Raw genomic sequence first — 23,583 nt, forward strand, 5'->3', positions numbered from 1 at the left:
GGCGTGGCAGAGAGGGCCGCGAGCTGTGATTGGCTGGGCGGGCAGCGGCCGAGCTGTGATTGGCTGGGCTCTGTCCCCCGCCCCCGCCTCAGGAAAGTGGGGAGCGTTCGCTGGGTAAGCAAGCGACGAAGCGTCTCTCTTACAGCGGGTTAAATTCAAATCGGCAGCGAGCGGCACCGGCAGCTAGAGCGGGGCTCGCCCTACAGCCTCCGCACAGGTAGGTGCGGGCCTCGCCTCCGGTTAGGCGGTCCCTGCGAGATCCTAGCTGGGCCTCGCTCCGGAGCAGGTGGGGCGCAGCCCATCTGGACTGAACGGGGCTGGCTCCTGGGGGCGCGGGGCGAGTGGCGCCAAACGTTTAAACCGGATCCCGGAACAGTCTCGCCCATTCCCCACCAGCCAATCAGCGCGGCGCCCTGCTGGCGGCTGCTGTGTGATTGGTGCGCGGCCGGGCGGGGGCCCGAGGTGGGGCCGGGGGAGCAGTTGGGGCTCGCAGGGCGCGGGGCGGCGGCGGGCCAAGCTGCGTGAGGCGATCCCGGCGCCCGTCCCCTCCACCGCGCGGGGCTCGCTGTGCCGGTGACGCGGGACTCTGCCGGGGGGGCCTTGGCAGGTGCCGGGCGCCCCGCGCCGACGGGCACGTCCCGAATCTCCTGTCGGGCCGGGCTGCGCTCGGTACTTACCGGCGGCAGGTCTCCGCCCAGCGTCGTGCCCGCGCCTGCCCGCCTCACCCGCTGGTGCGTCCTCCTCGCCAGGGCTTGTCCGTGCTGAAATGCCATCGCCGCTGCCCGGAGCCCCGCGCCTTCGATGACTTTGCGCAGCCCGCCTGGCCCAGGAGCGGTGAGCGGACCCCGAGAGCCCGGGGATGAAATGGGGACCGAAGAGAAGGTACTTCGCGAGTCTGACGCCGCGCTGGCATAGCTACAGTACAAAATTAGGATGACCTCAGTTAGGTGGGCATCCAGCTGCCACAGCCATTACATCACTTGTGTGTGTCCTCTCAAGGCTCCTGGGGCGGGTGGTGTGCGTCCCCACCAGGCGTGGTTGTACTGTCAGCGTGGGGCTGGTGGGACAGCTTCTGAAAGCCAGTAACAGGGGGTGTAAGTAAGCTAGCCCTGTCGACCTAACTACATTGACTCTAGGAGCTTGTCTGCCCTACCGGCTGGATCCGCGGACAGCAACTGATCCAGCGGAGGTCGATTTATCGCATGTAGTATATTGACCGCTGAGCACTCTCCCGTCGACTCCGATACTCACCAAGAAGCATAAGCTGAGTCGATGGGAGACTGTACGCTGTCAACCTGATGCAGTGAAGACACCACGGTAAGTAGATCTAAGTAGGTCGACTTCAGCTACACTATTCACGTAGCTGTAGTAGCGTCTCTTAGAGTGACCCCATGTGATAGTGTAGACAAGCCCTATGCTTCTCCTGGAGGTGGAATTATTAAGTCAGGGTAGTTACTTTGGCAGGAGTGAAATTTTAGTGTAGACACTCACATACTTAGGTTGATGTAAGCTGCCTTTCCTCGACTGACTCTATAGTATAGACCAGGCCTTAGTCATGTATTAATCCTGCCAGATGTGACTGTTTAACTGCTGGGGCTCTGTTGTAAAACCCACTGTCCTAGAACGGACCTGCCCCACCTTAGTGAGTCAGGCTGACAGCGAGCCTCAATGGGGAGAGCAAACATGATTGTTCTGCTTGTGCTGAAGTTTTCCCTGGTATGATTCTACAGGTGACAAGAAAAATCCTGCAATTATGAATAAAACCTTTTTAAATCACAGATCCCAGCAAACTGCAATAGGTGCATTGAACCCACTTTAGTTACTGTCCTTTTTTGCTAAGATTTTGCTACTGCAACTAAGTAATTGAATTTATATTGAATGTATTCCAAGCTGTGTGTGTTAAACACCATTTAAAGTGGGTAAAACTTCACTGAATGGAGGGTTTACAGGGTTAGGCCCAAAATGGATTGTGTTGTGGGATTTTTTTTAACCAATTCCATATAGTCATGTGTTGTAAAGTAAAGTAACAGCTGTCTGAATAACTTTATTTTAAAGTGTCTGGAAGAAAAGGGAAAATTGATGGCAGGTGTGATAGGTCTTTAACGTTTATAGTATTGTAGTGACAAAAAGGCCCAGTTAAAATGGAGCCCCGTTTTCCGAGGTATATCAAATGCACATAGAAGAAACAATACACAGCTTGAAATGTACAGATGGAGCTATATGCATGTTACATATTATTTGCAGTTATACAAAAGTGATACGTAAATGTCTCAAGCATTAATCCAAGAGAAACTTTCATTGGACGTCAGAGTTAGTATTTGATTTTTTTGTTTTTTGCCTGATACGAGGCATTCCATCCTGCAGCAAGAGTCAGCTCACAGTGGTGCAACAGATTTTAAATTTGCCATATGTCTCATTTCTCATAGCAAGAAGATCGGCCCTGTGCTGGAAACTCACTAGCTTTATTTATCAAAAAAGGAGGCAGCTCTTTCCTATGAAATGTTGAACATCTAAACAAGCATGCCCATTCCTTAGCATGGCCTGCTATAAGCAAAAGCAATACAAGTCACTATGTCAGTAATTCATGGCCCTTATTTTTTGTCTTTTCCTTTTACTGGTAGTTACACCCACCCTACCCCTCTTCAGTGAAAGGGATAACCGGCAGCTTGATGGGGGGTCTCAGACATTGTTCATCAACGGTAGTATTTAACATTTATCAGACAATCCTTGGCATTATTTCCCCCCAAAATGGGTAAACTAGCATTTTTGCGTTGGATTCAGTCAGTTTGAGTTTTATTTTAAGTTCTTTTATTTTTTTTTTGTTTTTTACTTGATGCAAGCAGGAAAAGGCTATATTGCGTGCTATAAACCCAGGGTCAACTTAGCAGACTTTATTCAGCCAAGACTTCATTGGCTTAATAGAAGTCTTAACTTCAGTAAAGACTTCAAAATTTGTCCATAGGCCTCTCTAGAGAATAAACAGATCGGTAATAGACTAGAATAAAGAACAGTATTGGAGTGTAGTCTTATATATGACATTATTCTGATTTTATGAGATACAATTTTATTTATTTATTTTACTTTCTGTGCAGGAAAATCACTCTTCTGAGCCACAAAAAAGGATATTGAAAACCCCTCTGAAACAGTCAGCTACCTCATATTCAGTATTAACGGAAATTCAGCCTGATTCTGGACCTCTGACAACACCCCCTAAATCTAAGGAAGTTCCTTATGGAGATCCATGGACACCCACTGCTAACCTTAAAATACTGATCAGCGCGGCTAGTCCTGAGATTAGAAACAGAGAACAAAAAAAGGGACTTTTTGACAGAAGTGAAATCGTAGAAGCAAAACACTGTTTACATGTATGTTGTAAAGATTTTTGTAAATTAAATTGGGGGTTGCCTATTGTCTTGATGAAAGTCTAGATTTTTTTTTTCTTTTTTAAAAGATATACTTTTAATTCAAAAGGAATTATTTTGGGGAAGTTCTATGTTATACTGGAAGTCAGACTAGATGATCACAATGGTATCTTCTGGCCGAGGAATCTGTATTTGTTCAGTATTGAAAACTTTAACATATACCACGACCTTTGTTTAGATTTTAATTCTGGAATATTAGCTATTTATGATACCATTTTAATTGTTAGACCTAGCAAACACTGATAGTTTTATTATTTTGAGGCTCACCAGCTGTTGAGGATAAGGCACTTGGTATTGTTCATCAGTCCCAGATGCTGGCAGTAAATCTGTCAAACTTAACATTTTTATGTAAAACATTAAATTCCGGTTTCCTTGTTTCTGTGCAGGAGCATTTATCAGGAGATGAATATGAGAAATCTCAACCAAGCCGTAAAGAGAAAAGTCTAGGATTATTGTGTCACAAATTTTTAGCTCGATATCCTAATTACCCCAGCACTGCAGAGAATAGTGATATTTGTCTTGATGAAGTAGCAGAAGAGCTTAGTAAGTCTGTTCGTGTACTAGTGTTTATGATTGGGAATATGTACTGACCTGTTCCTATGAATATGCTGGTAAAGCCAGCATCTCATTTTTGGTGTGTATTTTCACAGTTAAATGATGAAAACTTTTCAGAATGCAAACTCAAACTAATTTTAGTTTGTTTTTGTTTTTTTTTAAGAAAAGAAAGAAATCCTTCATTTTTATAACAATCCTTTTCTAAGTTTGAAATAGAAATCTGTTTCTTTAACAAAATTGTTATTCCTCTGTACATACTGTCTTATTTCAGAACATTTCAAGAAAAAGAACTTTAAATTATATATTATATAGAACATATAAATAATTACCACAACTACTGGAAATAACTTGAGTCCAATTTTTGGTTCTCCAAATTATGAGTATGATCAGTGATTGGGATGGGTGTGAAATGGGGTGGTTCTCTAGCTGCACCCACAAGTTAAGCTTGCCCAAGTGTGACATCAAAATAAGATATGATTTGGTGTAGACTATATAGATTAACAGAATATGATAGTTCCTTAAATCACCATGCTGGGTAAACCAATTTAAAGAAACATATGCTAAGAACAATACTACATGATCCAAATTTTAAGATTAATGTGTTAATATTCCTCCTCCTTATAGATGTTGAACGTAGACGCATATATGATATTGTGAACGTGCTAGAGAGCCTGCATATGGTGAGTCGCCTTGCCAAAAACAGATATGCTTGGTACGGGCGTCATAATCTCAACAGAACACTGCAGACTTTGAAAAAAGTTGGCGAAGAGAACAAATACACACAACAAATTGAGATGATCAAGAAGAGAGAGTATGAGTTTGAGTTAGATGGTGACAAAAATGAGGAGATGGCGACAAAACCTGTTGGCCCAAATGAGCATTCAGAAATGTGTTTTGTTGAACTCCCAGGGATGGAATTTCGGGCAGGTAATGATTTTTTATTAATGCCAGGAAGAGAATACATCTGTAATTAAAAATATCCAAACACAGGGAAACAAATCTCTTAAATCCTAAAGCCTGAAATGCACCAAAAGTTATGCAAAAGTGTCATTCTTTTTCAGCTCTTTTAATTAAGACCAAGATCCTTGTTGACAAACATTTTTGTTACTTAATTTCTGAAATATTTTTCAGAACTTTCATTTCAGATGGCATGTCACTTGATACATTTTAATCCTGTCTCCTTTCCGTATAGCTTCAGTAAACAGCAGGAAAGACAAGTCTTTACGAGTGATGAGTCAGAAATTTGTGATGCTGTTTCTTGTATCAACTCCTCAAATAGTGAGCCTTGAAGTTGCTGCTAAAATTTTGATTGGAGAGGACCATATAGAAGATTTAGATAAAAGCAAGTTTAAAAGTAAGTAAAATGCTGCTGGAGCTGTCTCAGTTGAGTCTGTATTTACGCAAGTTTTGTCTCTGATAATCTGTTTTTGATTTTGCTTAAATGGAATATTTCATCTGATTTACTATTACAGCTGTTGTTTCTGGGGATTCTTGCACACTGTAATCCTTAAACACAATGTTGCATATTGTGAAATGTAATGAGAATCTCTCTCTTCCAATAATATATTTCTAATTAAGTTATACAGGAACTAATTATCGCTTTAACACTAGGTGTCCCCAGGATCTATTTGTAGAGGGGCAACCAAAAGGGTGTGTGTGTGTGTGTGTGTATATGTGTGTGTGTGTGTGTATATATATATACATAAAGACTTGAACAAAGCCCTACCAAATTCAGGGTCCACATTGGTCAATTTCACAGCCGGGGGTTTTAAATTGGTCACTTTCACATTTTCAGTTGTTTACATCTGAAATTTCATGGTGTATCATGGGGGTCCTGAGCCAAAAGGAGGGTGCGGGGGGGATTGCAAGGCTATTGTAGGGGAACATGGGATTGCCACCCTTACTTCTGCCCTGCTGCTGGCAGGGGTGCTGCCTTCAGAGCTGGGCAGCCAGAGAGGAAGGCAGCTGGCTGGGTCCCCAGCTGTAAATCCGCCGCCAGCCGAAGCACAGAAGTGAAGGTCATAGGGTATGGGTTACCATATGTCCGGTTTTCTTGCAGTCTCCCTGTCAAGGTTCCTTCCCCACTCTGAACTCTAGGGTACAGGTGTGGGGACCTGCATGAAAGACCCCCCTAAACTTATTCTTACCAGTTTAGGTTAAAAACTTCCCCAATGTACAAACTTTGCCTTGTCCTTGAACCCTATGCTGCCACCACAAAGCGTGTTAAACAAAGAACAGGGAAAGAGCCCCCTTGGAGACGTCTTCCCCCAAAATATCCTCCCAAGCCCTACATCCCCTTTCCTGGGGAAGGCTTGATAAAAATCCTCACCAATTTGTACAGGTGAACACAGACCCAAACCCTTGGATCTTAAGAACAATGACAAATCAATCAGGTTCTTAAAAGAAGAATTTTAATTGAAGAAAAGGTAAAAGAATCACCTCTGTAAAATCAGGATGGTAAATACCTTACAGGGTAATCAGATTCAAAACATAGAGAATCCCTCTAGGCAAAACCTTAAGTTACAAAAAGACACAAAAACAGGAATATACATTCCATTCAGCACAGCGTATTTTACCAGCCATTAAAGAAAAGGAAATCTAATGCATTTCTAGCTAGATTACTTACTAACTAACAGGAGCTGTAAGGCTGCATTCCTGATCAGTTCCCGGCAAAAGCATCACACAGACAGACAGGCCCTTTGTTCCCCCCCTCCTGATTTTGAAAGTGTCTTGTCTCCTCATTGGTCATTTTGGTCACATGCCAGTGAGGTTATCTTAGCTTCTTTTAACCCTTTACAGGTGAAAGGGTTTTGCCTCTGGCCAGGAGGGATTTTATAGCACTATATACAGAAAGGTGGTTACCCTTCCCTTTATTTTTATTACACTCCTGCTGGAGTTGGGGGGCAGGGTGAGACAGCGGGAGCCACAGCCTCTCTGTGCAGGGAGGCAACAGTTGAAACTGCGGACCTTTCTGCAGCTGGGGGAGATCCTGGAGGTGGGTCTGACCTACCCTGGGAGCATCCCTGCAGGGGAAGAGAAAGTCTCATCCCTCCCATCCCCATGTGGGACTAGCAGCTGGAGCCCTCCCCAGAGGAAGAGCCCCTAGGTGCGCACCAGATTTCATGGGGAGATCAGAGGACTGTGAAGGTCCATGATGCATTTTTTCACAGCTGTGAATTTGGTAGGGCCCTAATTATGAAGTGACATCATCATGTTGCTTATTGGTAACTGTCTTTTTCATGATGAAACTTTTTTTATTTTTTGTTTCCCCCACCATCTGCCACAAAGATTTGAGTGTACCTGCTCTAGACAAGTCTTCATTTTGGTCATGTAGCTCTGTTGGTTGAAATCTAGAGAGATTTCTAGAAGTTCAGGCAGTCGTTAATCTCATTGGAGGAAGTGGAACTTAAAATGTTTTCTCTGTCAACTCTAAGTCTGTGTATACACTAATAGTTCATATCTCCTTAATTGTGATTTTATTTGTAAACCCTCCATCCTGCTATTGATTCACAGACAAAACTCGCATTGGCTTTTGTGCGAATTCTGCATGTGGAGTAATGACAGGATCAGGTCTCAGTAGTTTCAATTAGTAGTTTCCTTTCCACTGCATCATGTTAAAATTATTAGGATCTGTGTGTTTTTTCTTTCTCCCCCAGGAACTGGTGTGTCTGACAAAAAGCATTCCAAGGGCCTTGGTTATATTCAGGGAGATAGTATCTTTTTGTAAACGTAACTAATGTATTACCACACTCTTGATTAACAAGGATAGCCCTGAATTTTGTGGATGATTTGCCCAGGTTTTGTATTTTTTTTTTTTCAGTGGGAGAAACTTGGCCTGAACGAGTTCTGGTTGAAGTCAGGCTCTTTTGTGGTAGTTCAATTGGCTTTTAAAACTTGCAGCTAGTGGTGGTATCTGAAATTATTAATCAGGATATGGTGGTGTATCGAAAGATTCTGCAGGTGAATGATGAATCCTGTGTATTTTAGGATATTTCTTTTCCTCCTCCCACCTATTTCTAGTTGCTGGCTTTCAGTGTAAGGTTTCTCCACGTTTCCACAATATAGAGGCCCAGGTATTAAAAAAAGCTTGGTTGAAGACTAAATTGTTCTTAAAGAATCCAAAACAGAGTTTCTCATATGAGTGACTGCAGTCTGGCTCCAATAACCTCAGCCATTGCTTTGGATTGTGTAACATAAATACAAGAGCATGTTCGGGGTTTGGGAAACATCTTTAGCCTAATGTGAAATAAGTATGACTGAAAGTGTGCTTCTATTGAACCCAGAAATGCTATACAGAATTCATTAACATATTTGTTTTATTTCAGCCAAAATTAGGAGACTGTATGACATAGCTAATGTTCTCAGTAGTCTCGAACTTATCAAGAAGGTTCATGTTACAGAAGAGAGAGGCAGAAAGCCAGCATTCAAATGGACAGGACCAGAGGTTTTACCAGGCATTCAGGGTAGGTGTACTACTTAGCTTTCTTTTTGCTGTCCCGATTGGCATGAATTGCAGTTTTTACCCTTGAAAAGCTTAGACCAAAAGACAGTTTAATTTTTCTCTAAGGGGTCTTTTTTCCAGTTTTTCAAATAATTCCTGCACTGTAATCACCAAACAAATATTAAAAGAACTGTTTTATTGTTCAGGTTATATATGATATTATTTTACATTTTCTGTTTTAGATACAAAACCTGTAACTACTACCACTTCCTTGATTCCATCTAATTCTGCAAAATCTAAATCTCCCAAAGAGCAGTGTTCAAAAAATCTCTTCCCTTTAAGAGGCAAGCAGAGCTTCACTCGGCATCCATCTCTAATAAAGCTAGTAAAAACTATAGAAAGTGACCGGAGGAAGATCCATTCTGCACCAAGCAGCCCCAGCAAGACAAGCACAAGTATGTAGTTGAAAAGCAAACTATTGTCTCTTACTCTGGATAGGCTATTAGACAGACAAGGTGGGTGAGAGAGAGAGTTCAGATAGTTCAATCTTAGTTCTGCCATGAGTGTAGGGGAAGAGACTAGATGACCTCTTGAGGTCCCTTCCAGGCTTATGACATTGTATTTAACGTGCCTCTCTGAGTACCTTCCTCAGGTCTGGGAAAGAGCTCTGTGTAGCTCGAAAGCTTGTCTCTCTCACCAAAAGAAGTTGGTCCAATAGAAAATATTACCTCACCTACCTTGTTTTTCTAATATCCTGAGACTAACACAGCTACAACAACAGTGCATACAACAATGGATATGCTATTAACATATTGTATAGGATCTCTTGTTAAATAGATATTGATATTTAACCTCTTCAGGCATGCTTGAAATACAAACACAAGTTCTGGTTGACTGATACAGTCAAAAACAGGCATAATGGGGGCTAACAGAGAAGTTTGGCACTTAGTAATATATGTACAGTGCTTTACATCTGAGGTCTGAGAAGATGGATAATGAGGACAGATTCCAAGTGCTTTGTCTTCTGAAGCTAATCCATATAACAAAATATAGGAAGCTGTTCACTCTTTGATGGATCAAATCTTGACCTGGTGTCAGTAGGTGTAACAATAGAGTTGCAGGCATTTTATTCCAGGTCCAAATTTGGCTCACAATTTGTAATTGCCTGCTCCTGTTACTAGGAGTTACATAGCTTGTGTGCTTTCACAAGTATTTTTTTTATTAAAGAAGAAAATGAATTAATTTTTTCATATTTCATTTTGACTTTTTATAGTGTTGTGTTTAATAGCCTTAAGTATTCTGTTAGGAATATGTTCTATGAATATACATACTAGACCTTTCTCTGCACTGTGGCTAGGTTTGGCATAATTAGATTTTTATACTTTTATAACTTCAACTGATAATATTGATCATTTTTAAGCAGCCTTAAAACACATATTGTCAACATCACGTGCCAAAATATACAAAGTAAATGTCCTTAAATCAAATTCTAAGTTCTCAAGTGGCATTTTTCTTTCTTTGCCTATCTGTACATTTCAATTATGGATGGAAATATTTTTTGTCAGCGAAACTAACGTTTCTTGACATTTACTGATAAAAATCCAATCCTGTCAAGCCTAACTATGGTGCAGCCCTTCTGAAAGGGCCACGTTTAAAGTTGAGATGACCATTTATTCTTCATGTAAATGCAGTTCTTGGGCTCAGAGTCTGCCAGCCAAAGTATTAATTAGTGCCTCATGTTGTCTTTTGTGGATTGTTCTCTACAAAGAACTGAACTGAGGTCGCCAACTTAAGCCACTATCCAACTGACATATCCAGCCTGAACTGTAACTGAATGGCAACATGGAGATGAAAGGCCCTGTTACTAAACACTTAAACCATGCAAACTGTATAAATAGGTGTTCTTAAAAGTGAATCCAACTTCTATTTATGGCTTTTTTTTCCCCCCGAAGCAGATAATGATCAAAATTCATCATCCTTGCCAAGTAAAATGGCTCAGCTTGCAGCAATTTGTAAACAGCAGTTAGAAGGACAATCAAGGTATGTTTACACTGGTGTTATAGCGGGAAGCTTATTTCATCATTGGGCCAACAAGCTTGAAGTGTATTTAGTCAGCTATTGTGAACTAGAGTCAGCCAGTCGGTAACTGTTAAACTCAATAATTTTCAGTAGCATCATTTTCACTTTATTTAATGGATGGAGTAGTGAAAATTGCATCAAGTTACTCCTATTATTCTGTGTCATGACATATAATGATGAGGGCACTTCTGAATGTATTTAAGTGTGTATTTCTTGTTTTTTCCTTTTTAGAGAATTAAAGATGAAATTGACAAGATCTACCTTAGAATGTAAATTGACCTCTAGTGATGAATCTCTTCTAAAATGTGAACCTAATACTACATCATCCTGTCAAACTCCATCTCTTGTTCAGCCATTGGGGGTCCTGCCTCTTATCCACAATGCAGTTTCTCCTCTAATGCTACCTCAAACCCATTCTGGTATTTCATATGCAATATATTTACATCCTTCCCAAGCCCAGACTGTGACTACCTACAGCCCAAGTTTTACATTACAGTCTGTGCCCTGTCCCAATGTGACTGGAACTAAAAGTGTTTTCAATGCTAATTCAAAAATGCTACTTAATCAAATGACCACTGAAGAGGGGGACAGTAATACAGGTGAAGGTGATGCTGGGAACCTGATGGCTAAAGAGAGACAAGTTACAAAAATTGAGTTTATACCAGAGAAGTGCCTTAAAAGATCTCAAGCATTACAGGAGAACAGTTCCATTAAAAAATGTAGAAGTGATGAGAAAAGTCTTGAAGATGTTTATACAGTAAGTAATATAAGAAAAGGTATAGTTTTTTACTCTAATATTGTAGTGTGTACAAAGTGCTTGGGATCCTAGTAGAAGCCATAAATAAATTCATTGTATAGAACATGGTTTCAGGAGCAATCATGGAAATTCTTAATCCTTTGATTGAGTTTTGAACAAATGTTCTTAAACCTTGATGGAAGTACATTGTTCTACAGGCCCATCAGTGGTTGGCTGCACAAAGGGATATCATACTAGTCTTACTGAGTGAGTGCTGCTTCTTGTTTGAAGGTGGTGGAGAGAGAGATAGGTGGAAAGATTGAACTGAGTTAAGGGGCTGCTCAAATTCATGTAATTCCGATTTATGCAAATGTTAAGTGTTTGTAATAATTGTGAATAGACTTGCACTTAAGGGTGAATCTTGAACTTGCCTTTTTTGAGAGTGAATGTCCATCAGTCCTTTGCTCATAGTTTGCCTGGTGCCTGGAATACATTCAGATATAATATATAGTTCTATCAATCAAAGCATATCTTTGCAAGGCTGAACCTTGAATCAGGTTGTCTCTTTAAAAAATAAAGTTTGATTCAGAAAAATAAGAACCTACCTAGAAGTGTTTACAGAGCATTTTAAAAGCATAACCAAAAACTAAATCTGGTAACTTGATTTGCTGTCTGCCAGGGGATGTGATTCAGTCTTTCGGGAGTAGTTCAAGCACTTCTCAGCTCACATAGTGGCAGGCATTCAGTGCTGGCTTTATGGATGATGAGAGGGAAAGTGGGGATATAAAATTTTATCTCGTGCAGGGGTAGACAAACTACGGCCCGCGGGCCACATCTGACCCGTCAGACCTTTTAATCCGGCCCTTGAGCTTCTGCCGGGAAGCAGGGCACCGCACGGCTCCCTGGAAGCAGCCAACATGTCCTCCCTCCGGCTCCTATGCGTTGGCGCAGTCAGGCACACTGCCCCAAGCCCCGCCTACTGTGGCCAATGGGAGCTGTGGGGGCGGCATTTGTGGATGAGGCAGCACGCAGAACCGCCTGGCCGCACCTCCGCATAGGAGCCAGAGTGGGGGACATGGCGCTGCTTCCAGGAGCTGCTAGAGGTAAGCGCCACCCAGAGCCTGTATGCCTGAGCCCCCCCGCACCCCAACCCCCTGCCCCAGCCCTGATTCCCCTCCTGTCCTCCAAACCCCTTGATCCCAGACCAGAGCCCGCTCCTGTACCCCAAACCCCTCATCCACGGCCCCACACCAGAGGCCATATTATCAGCCGGAGGGGCACCCCAACTCACTGCCCTAGCCTGGAGCCCCCCCCACACTCTGAACTCCTCATTTCTGGCCCTACCCCAGAGCCCACAACCCCAGTTGGAGCCCTCATCCCCTGTCTCACCCCTACGCCCAATTTCATGATCATTCATGGTCCATCGTTCAATTTCCATACCCAGATGTGGCCCTCGGGCCAAAAAGTTTACTCACCCCTTATCTAGTGTTCTTAATTCCCAACACCCTATATAATGGGCTATGGCTATGGCTATACCATGAACCAAAATATTAAGAGAATAAGAAGCTGAAACTTCTTGTGCCAGATCTCTAGGTATATGTGAGCTGCGCTGGTGCTCTTGGGTATTGGGGACATGGATGTCTTTCTGACCCTTGTTTCTCAATCCTGGAGACCAGTTGATGACCAGTTTGGCCTCCTAATGCACATTAGCAGTCCTTAGGCTGTTCTCTAAGTTGTGCTTGCTAGAACAGATCTAGATCATCAGTGCAATGTGTTCTGATCATGCCCCTTCCCAACCATGGAACATCTAGTATGCTGGTGGGGGCAAAAGTGGGTAATGTAGAGCCTGCCGTGCTGGTACTTTAGGTTCCTGCAGTGCAGAGTGATAGGGTGGGGTTTGATGCTATGGCTTCTTAATAGGGGGCTTTTTCCAGTAGTATCCACAAAAGATTAATGAATGAAATCAGTTTTTGAGACATAAAATTAAAATATCTAATATAATGAAAGTAAATACGTTATTAAAAATATATACTTCTTAATTACACCTACTGTAGATATCTAAAACCCATCTTTAAAATGTCTTTGTTTTTTTGTCTGTATGTACTACATAATTTTTCAGGGAGATTCTCTTAAGGGTGAAAGACCATCTTCTAGAGCTGTGCACTTGGAGCCTGAAATAAATAATTTCCAAGAGGGAAGCCAGAACAAATCTGAGAAACTAGATCAAAATGTGGAATGTTGCTTTGATCATGAAAGGAGAGAAGGTCTTTCAGAAGATAAAAGCAGAGCCAGTACTACACAAGAGATGCCTGTTGCATTTGCTGTTCCTGCTCATGAGGTATACTTTCCACTGATTGGAGAAGTACAACTTCCCAAAGATTTATTACTTTCAGAAGCAGAAATCTATCAGTCAAAGCATACATACAGGAAACCTCTGTGATGCATTTGGTTTTCAGTCTACTCTTAAGCTCTTGTTTCTCATAGGACTCTACTGTATTAGGCAGACAAACAGGGGAAGTAGAAAAGACTCATCAGCAATATTTGTAATGGAGGTGGCTTATGAGGAAAGGTAAATAGAAAGGAGCATAAATACTGCCAAATTAAATGTAAAAATGTAATATGAAAAGCCAAAAAGGAGTTTGAAGAACAGCTAAGCAAAAGCTCAGAAGGTAATAACAAAATATTTTTTAAGTAAATCGGAAGCAGGAAGCCTGTTAAACAATCAGTGGGGCCCCTGGACGATCGAGATATAAAAGGAGCACTTAAAGATGATAAAGTCATCGCAGAGAAACTAAATGAATTCTTTGCTTCAGTCTTCACGGCTGAGGATGTTAGGGAGATTCCCAAACCTGAGCCATATTTGTAGGTGACAAATCTGAGGAATTGTCAAAGATTGAAGTATCACTAGAGGAGGTTTTGGAATTAATTGAGAAACTTGACAGTAACAAGTCACCGGGACCAGATGGCATTCACCCAAGAGTTCTGAAAGAACTCAAATGTGAAATTGTGAAACTATTAACTATGGTTTGTAACCTGTCCTTTAAATCAGCTACTGTACCCAATGACTGAAAGATAGATAATGTAACGCCAATATTTAAGAAGGGCTCTAGAGGTGGTCCTGGCAATTAAGTCTAACGTTAGTACCGGGCAAATTAGTTGAAACAATAGTAAAGAATAAAATTGTCAGACACGTAGAAGAACATAAATTGTTGCACAAAAGTCAACATGGTTTCTGTAAAGGGAAATCATGTCTTACTAATCTATTAGAATTCTTTGAAGCGGTCAACAAACATGTGGACAAGGGGGATCCAGTGGACATAGTGTACTTAGATTTCCAGAAAGGCTTTGACAGGGTTCCTCACCCAAGGCTCTTATGTAAATTAAGTTGTCATGGGATAAGAGGGAAGATCCTTTCATGGATTGAGAACTGGTTAAAAGACAGGGAACGAAGGGTAGGAATAAATAGTAAATTTTCAGAATGGAGAGGGGTAATGAGTGGTGTTCCCCAAGGGTCAGTCCTAGGACCAGTCCTATTCAACTTATTCATAAATGATCTGGAGAAAGGGGTAAACAGTGAGGTGGCAAAGTTTGCAGATAATACTAAACTGCTCGAGATAGTTAAGACCAAAGCAGACTGTGTGATTGGACAACAAAATGGCAAATGAAATTTAATGTGGAGTAATGCACATTGGAAAAAATAACCCCAACTACACATACAATAACATGGAGGCTAATTTAGCTACAACTAATCAGGAGAAAGATCTTGGAGTCATCATGGATAGTTCTCTGAAGATGTCCACGCAGTGTGCAGCGGCAGTCAAAAAAGCAAACGGGATGTTAGGAATCATTAAAAAAGGGATAGAGAATAAGATGGAGAATATCTTATTGCCCTTATATAAATCCATGGTATGCCCACATCTTGAATACTGCATACAGTTGTGGTCCCCTCATCTCAAAAAAGATATACTGGCATTGGAAAAGGTTCAGAAAAGGGCAACTAAAATAATTCGGGGTTTGGAATGGGTCCCATATGAGGAGAGATTAAAGAGGCTAGGACTTTTCAGCTTGGAAAAGAGGAGACTAAGGGGGGTTATGATAGAGGTATATAAAATCATGAGTTGTATGGAGAAAGTGAATGAGGAAAAGGTATTTACTTGTTCCCATAATATAAGAACATGGGGCCACCAAATGAAATTAATGGGCAGCAGGTTTAAAACAAATAGAAGGAAGTTCTTCACTCAGCGCACAATCAACCTGTGGAACTCCTTGCCTGAGGAGGTTGTGAAGGCTAGGACTATAACAGGGTTTTAAAAGAGAACTGGATAAATTCATGGAGGTTAAGGCCATTAATGGCTATTAGCCAGGATGGATAAGGAATGGTGTCCCTAGCCTCTGTTTGTCAGAGGGTGGAGATGGATGGCAGGAGAGAGATCACTTGATCATTACCTGTTAGGTTCACTCCCTCTGAGGCACCTGGCATTGGCCACTGTTGGAAGACAGGATACTGGGCTGGATGGACCTTTGGTCTGACCCAGAATGGCCATTCTTATGTTCTAATCTGATAAGTTGACTTCATTAGAAATTCTGCTGGAGAGTCTTTAATTTTCCTCTTATACTTAATTTCAAAGGTTTATTTGGTTTAGAGTAAAAATATGTGAATTGTCACATGACTAATCCAAAAACTTCTTATAGTTCTTAACTTGTAAAATTTTTGATCAGCATAGGACAATGTTCAAATTTAATGGCATTGCCATATAGTGAGATCTTGTAATTCTAAAACCTGGTTCCTTTTTTAAAAACAGTTATATATATTTCTTAATAGAATATGAAATATCTATAAACCCCCTGTCAAAATAAATGAGCAATCTACTTTTGTTTGTTTGCTTTTTCCAGCACTCCACAGTGGGTCTCATCATTAATGTGTCTGTCTGTGTCTGGGATGAGATGTGAGTTCTCTTGGCACAAACAGATTTTTATATCAAAAAGGTATTTTACTCATGTTGGACTCTTGCATCAAAAGTCTCATCTGACTTGAGAATGGAATGATGTTGCCATCTGAGTCCAGACTTTGGTTTGTCAAATTGTGCATTCAAAAAAAGTGGTCAAAGTTTGCTTTAAAAACATGTCTGGCCTAATAGGAGGTTAACAAAAATGCAGCACACTCTACTTCTTGAGGAAAGGGGGGCTTTGAATGACATAATGGAGACTGCCACCAACTAAAGATCAGTGTTCGAGGGGGTCTTGTCCAAGCCTCTGGCAGAAGTCAATCAACAGAAAAGGATGCAGCATAGGACCTAGAGAGAATGAAAAATAAGGACTTCCTCAGGAATAAAAATGATCCCTGCAGAAATACATCATGAATATGTTTCTTATTGCACCTGTACGAAAAGATTATCCTTTCTTTCTCAGACCTTGTTTCCTTCAGGGTATATTATTCCTCTTGCTCAGTGCACGCAACATGGCAACGAGGCCATTTTTTCTAATGAGGAAAAGTCTGGGATATGTTCGCTGCCACACGTGACCTACAGTTCACCCATTGCAGGTGTGTATATATACAATATATAATTATTTATATACATTTAAGTTCTCTGGTTTTGAGCATTGTGGACCAATTTCACACAACAGAAGTCAGTGAAACTATACCAGGGATGGATTTCACCCTGTAGGAGTTTCAGGGTGTATCTACAGTGCAATAAAAAACCCACAGCAGTGAGTCTCAGTGCCCAGGTCAACTGATTCAGTCTTGCAGGGCCCAGGCTGCCAGGCAAAAAAACTAGCAGTGTAGACAGTTGGGCTTGGGCCTCTGAAACCCTCCCTCCTCATAGGGTTTTGGAGCCTGGGCTACAGCTCAAGCTGGGATGTCTACACTGCTATTTTTAGCCCCCCCAGCCTGAATCAATTGACCTGGACTCTGAGACTCGTTGCCATGGGTCTTTTACTGCAGTGAAGACAAACCTTCATCTGTTAAAGGTTGATTTTTGATTTCCACCTCCATTTTTCTTTTATAGGTGTCATTCCAGTGACTGCTTCTGAATTTACAGCAGTTAATATTCCTGCTTTTCATGTCACACCCTTGAAGTTAATGGTATCACCGTCTTCTATAGCAGCTGCACCTGTAGTAAACAGCTCATATCTTAATTCAAGCCATAGTAATCCTGTCCAAAACCCAAGCTCTTCAATTCTGAACTTTACACTACAACACTTAGGACTCATACCTGCTGGTGTGCAAGTTTCTTCAAATCCTATGCTTCAGCCAGTGCCAATCTCTCCAAAACTAGAGCATGTTAGTCCTGTTTCACAGAATGTGAGCTTGCAACAAGAAAAAGTGTTTAAAAATGAATCACAGATAACTGGGTGTGACTTAAATGGAAAATCAGTTGCAGTAATTCCTTTACAGCAGGTAAGATAACTATCAAATACAAGTTTTCCATCTTATTTTAAGTGTTAGATATTATTTATAGTATAGTAGTGCCCAAAAGAATCACGGAAAATTTGAGTAATGCACAATACAGATTGGTATTATTGCTAGCAGGGTGGATTGGTTTAAATCAAAGCAATTTAAATCACCTGTTTTAATCATGGCTTAAATCAGCAATCAGGAAAGCTTTATTTAAATAATAGATTTTAATCTTATTTTGCATTTGTTGCGAGATTGATTCTCATTAGTTAAAACTTGTTGATTTGCAACTAAATATAGCCTTTCCATGAAGTTTGGTGTTTGTTTTTTTGCTACCCATCAGGATACACAATATCTATACATATTAAAGCTATATTCTATAGCTTAACTTACCTTTATTCAGACTCTTAATTTTTACATTTTATTTGTTAAGAAATGGGGAATGAGGTATTTCTTATTTACTAGGTCATTCATTTTTGTAATTGCGATTAGTGTCAAACTATTGGAAATTTTAGAAGTAAATTAAAAAGCACAAAAGAGCACTTTAAGTTGTTTTAAGGTAGTTTTATTTAACCAACAACAGTGTGTTGGAAACATAAGTAAAAAAAGTTTATCAAAGTTTATTAAAACATGTTTTGCCATTTAAAACTAACTGATCCATTAAACAAAGTATCTGTAGTTAGAGAATTGAACTGATTTTCTAATTAGTAGATCTCATCCTCTTATATCTAATATTTATTCATAGATTGACGAAACGGGCTTTTCTGCTTTTTCAACTCCTAATTGGTTTCTTAATTTTGAATGAGCCAATCATTGAACTAATTTAGTTCAGTAAACTGAAATAAAGAAAATGTTCTCTCTGCACCTACAAAAGCTGGCATAGCGTTTCAATAAACTCTAGGTCCAGGTGCTTAGGGGTGACTTCCAGCAGTTGAGTGGTTTGACTTCCTTTGAAACTTGGAAGCATACATTACTTTTTAAATTAATTTAAATGATTTTAATATATGGTTTATTTTTAAAAATAATTAAATTTGTATTATAACTTTAATAAAAAGAATCCTATTTAAATAAACTGTTTTTAATTTTTAATAGACTTTTATCCTCCCCGATTGCTAGAATAGATGGAGGGGTTAACTCGATACCTTGGTAGGTAGGGTAGGACTAAGCCATGAGGAGTCTTCAAGGGACAGACAAGGAACTTGTTGTAGAGAACAGGGAGCCAGTTGGGGGAATGTAAAGAGTGAGGTTTAGCAAGGATCCAAGACATCTTAGCAATAGCATTTTTGAATGAACTTGAGAGGACAAGATGGCATTTATCAAGGCCAAAAGAAGGAAATTTTCTATTTTACTTTCTATTTCTTTCTCCTTGAACTCTTATTCCGCTCATGTTATTGTTTATGTACTTATGTTAAGTGTCAGCTCCTGGTTCTACCTCAGATATGCACTAATCCAGGGGTCAGCAACCTTTCAGAAGTGGTGTGCCGAGTCTTCATTTATTCACTCTAATTTAAGGTTTTGAATGCCAGTAATACATTTTAATGTTTTTAGAAGGTATCTTTCTATAAGTCCATAATATATAACTAAACTATTATTGTATATAAAGTAAATAAGGTTTTTGAACTGTTTAAGAAACTTCTTTTAACATTAAATTAAAATGCAGAGCCCCCTGGACCGGTGGCCAGGACCCAGGCAGTGTGTGTGCCGCTGAAAATCAGTTTGTGTGCTGCCTTCGGCATGCGTGCCATAGGTTGCCTACTCCTGATTAATCCATGGAGTAGGATATTATGCATAGTTAATCTGAGGGCAGAATTAGTCTGCATGTTTTGCAGGACGTCGTGTTGCCTAAGGGATGTTCATAAAACTTTGCTCTATAAATAATACATGGGATTAGAAGGGACAAATGACACTCATAAAACAGGTATAAATACATGCTTTCCAATATACCGAGAGTGTCAGAATAGACTAGTCAGATTCTTTCTTTTTATAAAGTCTTAACAAGGTTTTTGAAAATTCTAGCTTTAAGTTTCTATCTAGTTTTAAGTGTCTCTAATGAAACAAATGTTCTTTTCCTTTCCAATCAGACTACTATTCCAGTGAAACCTGAAGAGCAACAGGCAGTGACTGAAAATTTTTTCCATACGCCTGGAGGGCCAAATGCAATTTCTAGTTTTGCTTCGTCTCCTGCAGCTTCAGATGGTGCTGATAGAATTTCACGAGGAAACTTGTTTGCCCCACAAAGAAAACTTGAAGTGTCAGAGGACCAACTTTGACTGGGATGTCTGGCTGTTAAACTTGTTTTGTGGATATATTCGCCAGTACAACATGTTGCATGCATCTTAGCATTATGATTTGGAGGATGTATACCCTGGAAATGAATTGTAAATGCATTAAGAAGTCCTCAATACTGGAAAACCCTTATTTAGTGCTTAGGAGTAAAATTGGCTGTTTTTTATAAAAGCAAACTAATGTCCATTAATTTCTGCAAATGACTTGTTTAAAGCATTACAACCAACTATGTACCTATTGTCTGTTTTACTCTGAATAACAGTACAGAGCAAAGTAAACTCTTGGTTATAATTTGTTGTGTACAGAAACTGAGTAAATACAAAACCTCACAGTATCAGTACATGTTTTGCACAATGAAAGTACTGTGAGCATGTAATATATTGTATTTTTAAATAGAAAAGGCTATAGTTAAATATTTTCTACTTCTTTTTACTCCTACGTTCTTTCAATAATGATCTTGTAAAGTTAGTAAAAAAAAAAAAAAAGTAATCAAGTATGTAAATTAAGAATTATTTATAATGTATTTTTAATCAATTTGTTCACATTAAATTTAAGGCTAAACTTTCCAATTTTAAGTGATAAGGGTATTGTTTAATCGAATGAAATAACCACAGTAACTTACACATTGTATGTCAAGTAAGATCTTTTTTATGTTGTTCTGTGGTAAGAGCTTCTCGCTATAATTTGCATTATCGGAAGAGGAAAATAGTATCTTTATCAGAAGGCTGATATCTTATAGATATGAGACAGACTTTTTGAAATTGCCCTCATCGTTTTGCATCTGCAAATAACTAGGTGTAAATAACGGTGCCCTTTTAAGTTTTGAATTCACATTAACTATTGAACTCAAAGGAAAACAGTCAAAACTGTAGAGTTTTGTATGGTTTCAGGTTCAAGCTAGGTAAACCCCTCACTAGAACTGGTTGAAAATTTTTCATTGGGATGAATTTTCCAACAAAACACAGCCATTTTGCAAAACTGAAATTTTATGAGAGAATTTTGGTTTTGCTAACAATTTTTTATTCGAATTTTCCAGATGGTGTGTGGAGAAAAAAAGACAGTTCCCTGGCTCTTAGAGCTGGAGTGGGTTAGTGGAGAGGCAGAACTCCTGGGCTCTCTGCCTCTCTAGGAGGATGTGGCTCTTGTCATTGAAATTTCACAAGTGGAAAAGAAGCTGGGAAGCCAAAAAAACAAAACACCTTTTCTGTAATACCCTGGGGAGAGAATAAATACAAATTTGAGGTTTTGACACCTCATCCTGCTTCAGGACAGAACCCTCTTCCGCGTGAACCTGAAGAACTTTTTGTGGACCAAACTGAAACTCTGTGGCCAACAACCTACTTTCTTCCTCCACTGACCTCTGAGAAGTTTGCGACTGGAACCAAACTACAAACGGGCAATCTCCAAATTCCATAATCCACTATAAATCAGCATAGCTTCTCTCGCTATTGCGCAGATTTGAGAACCTGGCACAACTTTCACATAATCTGGCCTGCATTTTGTGTGTGTAACGATCCAAAATTTATTTTTTATAATACAGTGCTGTGTCTATAGCTACTGTAGCTTCTTTCACCATCGCAAATGTTTTCTTAAACACTGGGTTATAGAAACGTTGAGAGTCAAATTCTGCCTTGATTTACAGCCCACGGAGTTCCCGTTGACGTCTGTGTAAAGGAAGAATGTGGCCCTAAATAAATGATCCACAAGAACCAAAATTCAGATCCAAATCTGAACTCTTCCAAAACATAAGGATGCCTGCATCAGTTTTCTGTTTTAGCCCATCAGACAGCTCAGCTGGATCGGAAAGTAGATGGCATTTGGGCCCATCTCTCTCAAAAATAACTTTAACCCTTATTGATGTGAAATGAAAAATCTTACACGATGGAAGTTTACTGGTGGTGTGGACCTGTTTGAAAGTTTTCTCTTGAAACATATTTGTACGGTAAAGGAACTGCCCCCAGTTTAAAAATATACCTTGCTTAAATTCCCTTAGGATTCTGTTCACTGATACCAAAATTATTTCCCCTCCCTCACTTTGACATAGAATTCCTAGGAGAAGGCTTTAGGTCAAAACATTCCTAACTCATTTTCTGTTTTCAGCATCTTTTGAATTAATATTTAAAATTTTCAATTTAAGCAAATCTACCCCCAATATGTGCAGCCCCCCTTGCACCTGTTTGTATTATTTCAGAGCAAGTAACCTTTCTCCATATTTAAGAACCCACTAAGGCAGGAAATAAAGAGCTTAAGCTGAATCCTCTGGTTTGGGGGAGAGGGGGGAGTTTTTGTGTGGTATCCCTCCCCCCACCACTTCTGCTTTAAGAATTATAAAGAAGGAAAGGATTCTTTCCTGCCTGTTTTTTATATGAGAAATTCAGGTCTGGTCTAACTTGGAAGAACAGGATAATGAGAATACTGAAATGGTAACATCACAAGATGCAAGAGAGTGAAAGCTGAGCATAGGGATGTAAATAGTGTTTTTAAAAAGTAAATGTTTATTAAAATTGTATCGGTTAAACATTTAACCATTAGGCTGCATTGCCGCCCCGTGTGCCCGGGATCCCAGCTGCTGGCTGCGCGCTTGGATACTCTGCTCCTTGCCAGCCATGCCTGCACCTGGGGTCCCGGCTGCCGGCAACTGGGACCCCATGGCATGGGTCTGTCAGCCAGGATCCTATAGCATAGGGCCGGCAGCTGGGACCCCCGGTGTTGGGCCGGCAGTGGAGTCCTGCAGCAGACTTTAAACAACCAGAACACCTTACTGATTACATTCATGCTTATAGGTTAACCAGTTAACATTTTACATCCCTAGCTGAGTGGGAAAAGCATTTTTACTCAAAGCATTTAAAACTTTAGAAACAAATTTAACATCTATGCCTAACACTTTAGAGAAAGGATGTCTTTGTCAAAGATTCAACACCTTCAAACTCCTCCCCACTCCCTAGCCTTTCCTTCTGCTAGGAAAAAGCAGAAATGACTCATACCTGTAAGGTTAAAAAAATCAAGTTTATATTACAAAGGGGAAAACAAATCATTTTAAACTTTTTTGTATATGTGGTCAGAGTGGGTAGGAGTATATCATAAACCACATGAATGGTCAATGCTAGCTATTAGGGTGTTGCCTTTAAGTTCTGCCTATCCAAGCTATGAAAGTTTGTATATGTTTTCTGACGTCAAGTCACTCTTGTGACTCTTGGTTGTTGTCAAAATTCAGTTAGTCAGTTTTGTGGGTTCCAGCACTTTGCTTTGTTCGTTTTGCAGACTGAAGACTAGAGTTCTACTCAAAGTGAGACATTCCTGCATTCCTCTGAAGATCTGAATTTCATTTGCTGCTCAGCTGAGCTCACTGCTCCTTCCACCTGTGTAACCTATTCATAGACATGGCCTGACTACCTGATTCATTCTCCTGCAACTACTAGCAAACTTCCTTTGATCTCCTGGCTGCCATCACTGTCTTTGATATGCTGCTTTCAAGCATGAGAAGTGCTTTTAGTCCCTACACGTTTGAACTGTCGCATTCTTCCCCAAAGAATTGCATCTCACATCACCACTGAATTAGAAAAATTAAAGCACTTGCTCACTGATTGTACACTCCAAGTCTCCATTTCCAAATCAGTGTTCTGGCCAGAGATTGTATCTGCTGTGAACATAAAAAGCCCAATTCTTC

At 40.3% G+C, this 23,583-nt stretch overlaps 1 protein-coding gene across 3 annotated transcripts; it reads left to right on the top strand.

The window, feature by feature from the left end:
• Positions 1 to 105: 105 nt before the first annotated feature.
• E2F8 (E2F transcription factor 8) lies at positions 106 to 20,207 on the top strand. Of its 3 annotated transcripts, XM_048855058.2 has the most exons (14): positions 106 to 217; positions 750 to 882; positions 3,093 to 3,365; positions 3,809 to 3,965; positions 4,602 to 4,904; positions 5,170 to 5,331; positions 8,303 to 8,440; positions 8,661 to 8,873; positions 10,371 to 10,458; positions 10,729 to 11,254; positions 13,353 to 13,571; positions 16,643 to 16,775; positions 17,242 to 17,633; positions 19,712 to 20,207. In XM_048855058.2, exons 2-14 carry the CDS (start codon positions 802 to 804, stop codon positions 19,898 to 19,900), a joined length of 2,874 nt encoding a protein of 957 aa, XP_048711015.1. In that variant the 5' UTR covers positions 106 to 217; positions 750 to 801; the 3' UTR covers positions 19,901 to 20,207. The 3 variants fall into 3 exon arrangements, with proteins under 3 accessions (XP_048711015.1, XP_074985582.1, XP_048711016.1); XM_075129481.1 differs by lacking the exon at positions 106 to 217 and having other exon boundaries at positions 488 to 882; XM_048855059.2 differs by lacking the exon at positions 106 to 217 and having other exon boundaries at positions 488 to 882; positions 10,374 to 10,458.
• The last annotated feature ends 3,376 nt before the right edge of the window (positions 20,208 to 23,583 follow it).

Source organism: Caretta caretta, chromosome 6 (assembly GCF_965140235.1).
Source record: "Caretta caretta isolate rCarCar2 chromosome 6, rCarCar1.hap1, whole genome shotgun sequence".
Lineage (NCBI taxonomy): Eukaryota > Metazoa > Chordata > Testudines > Cheloniidae > Caretta > Caretta caretta.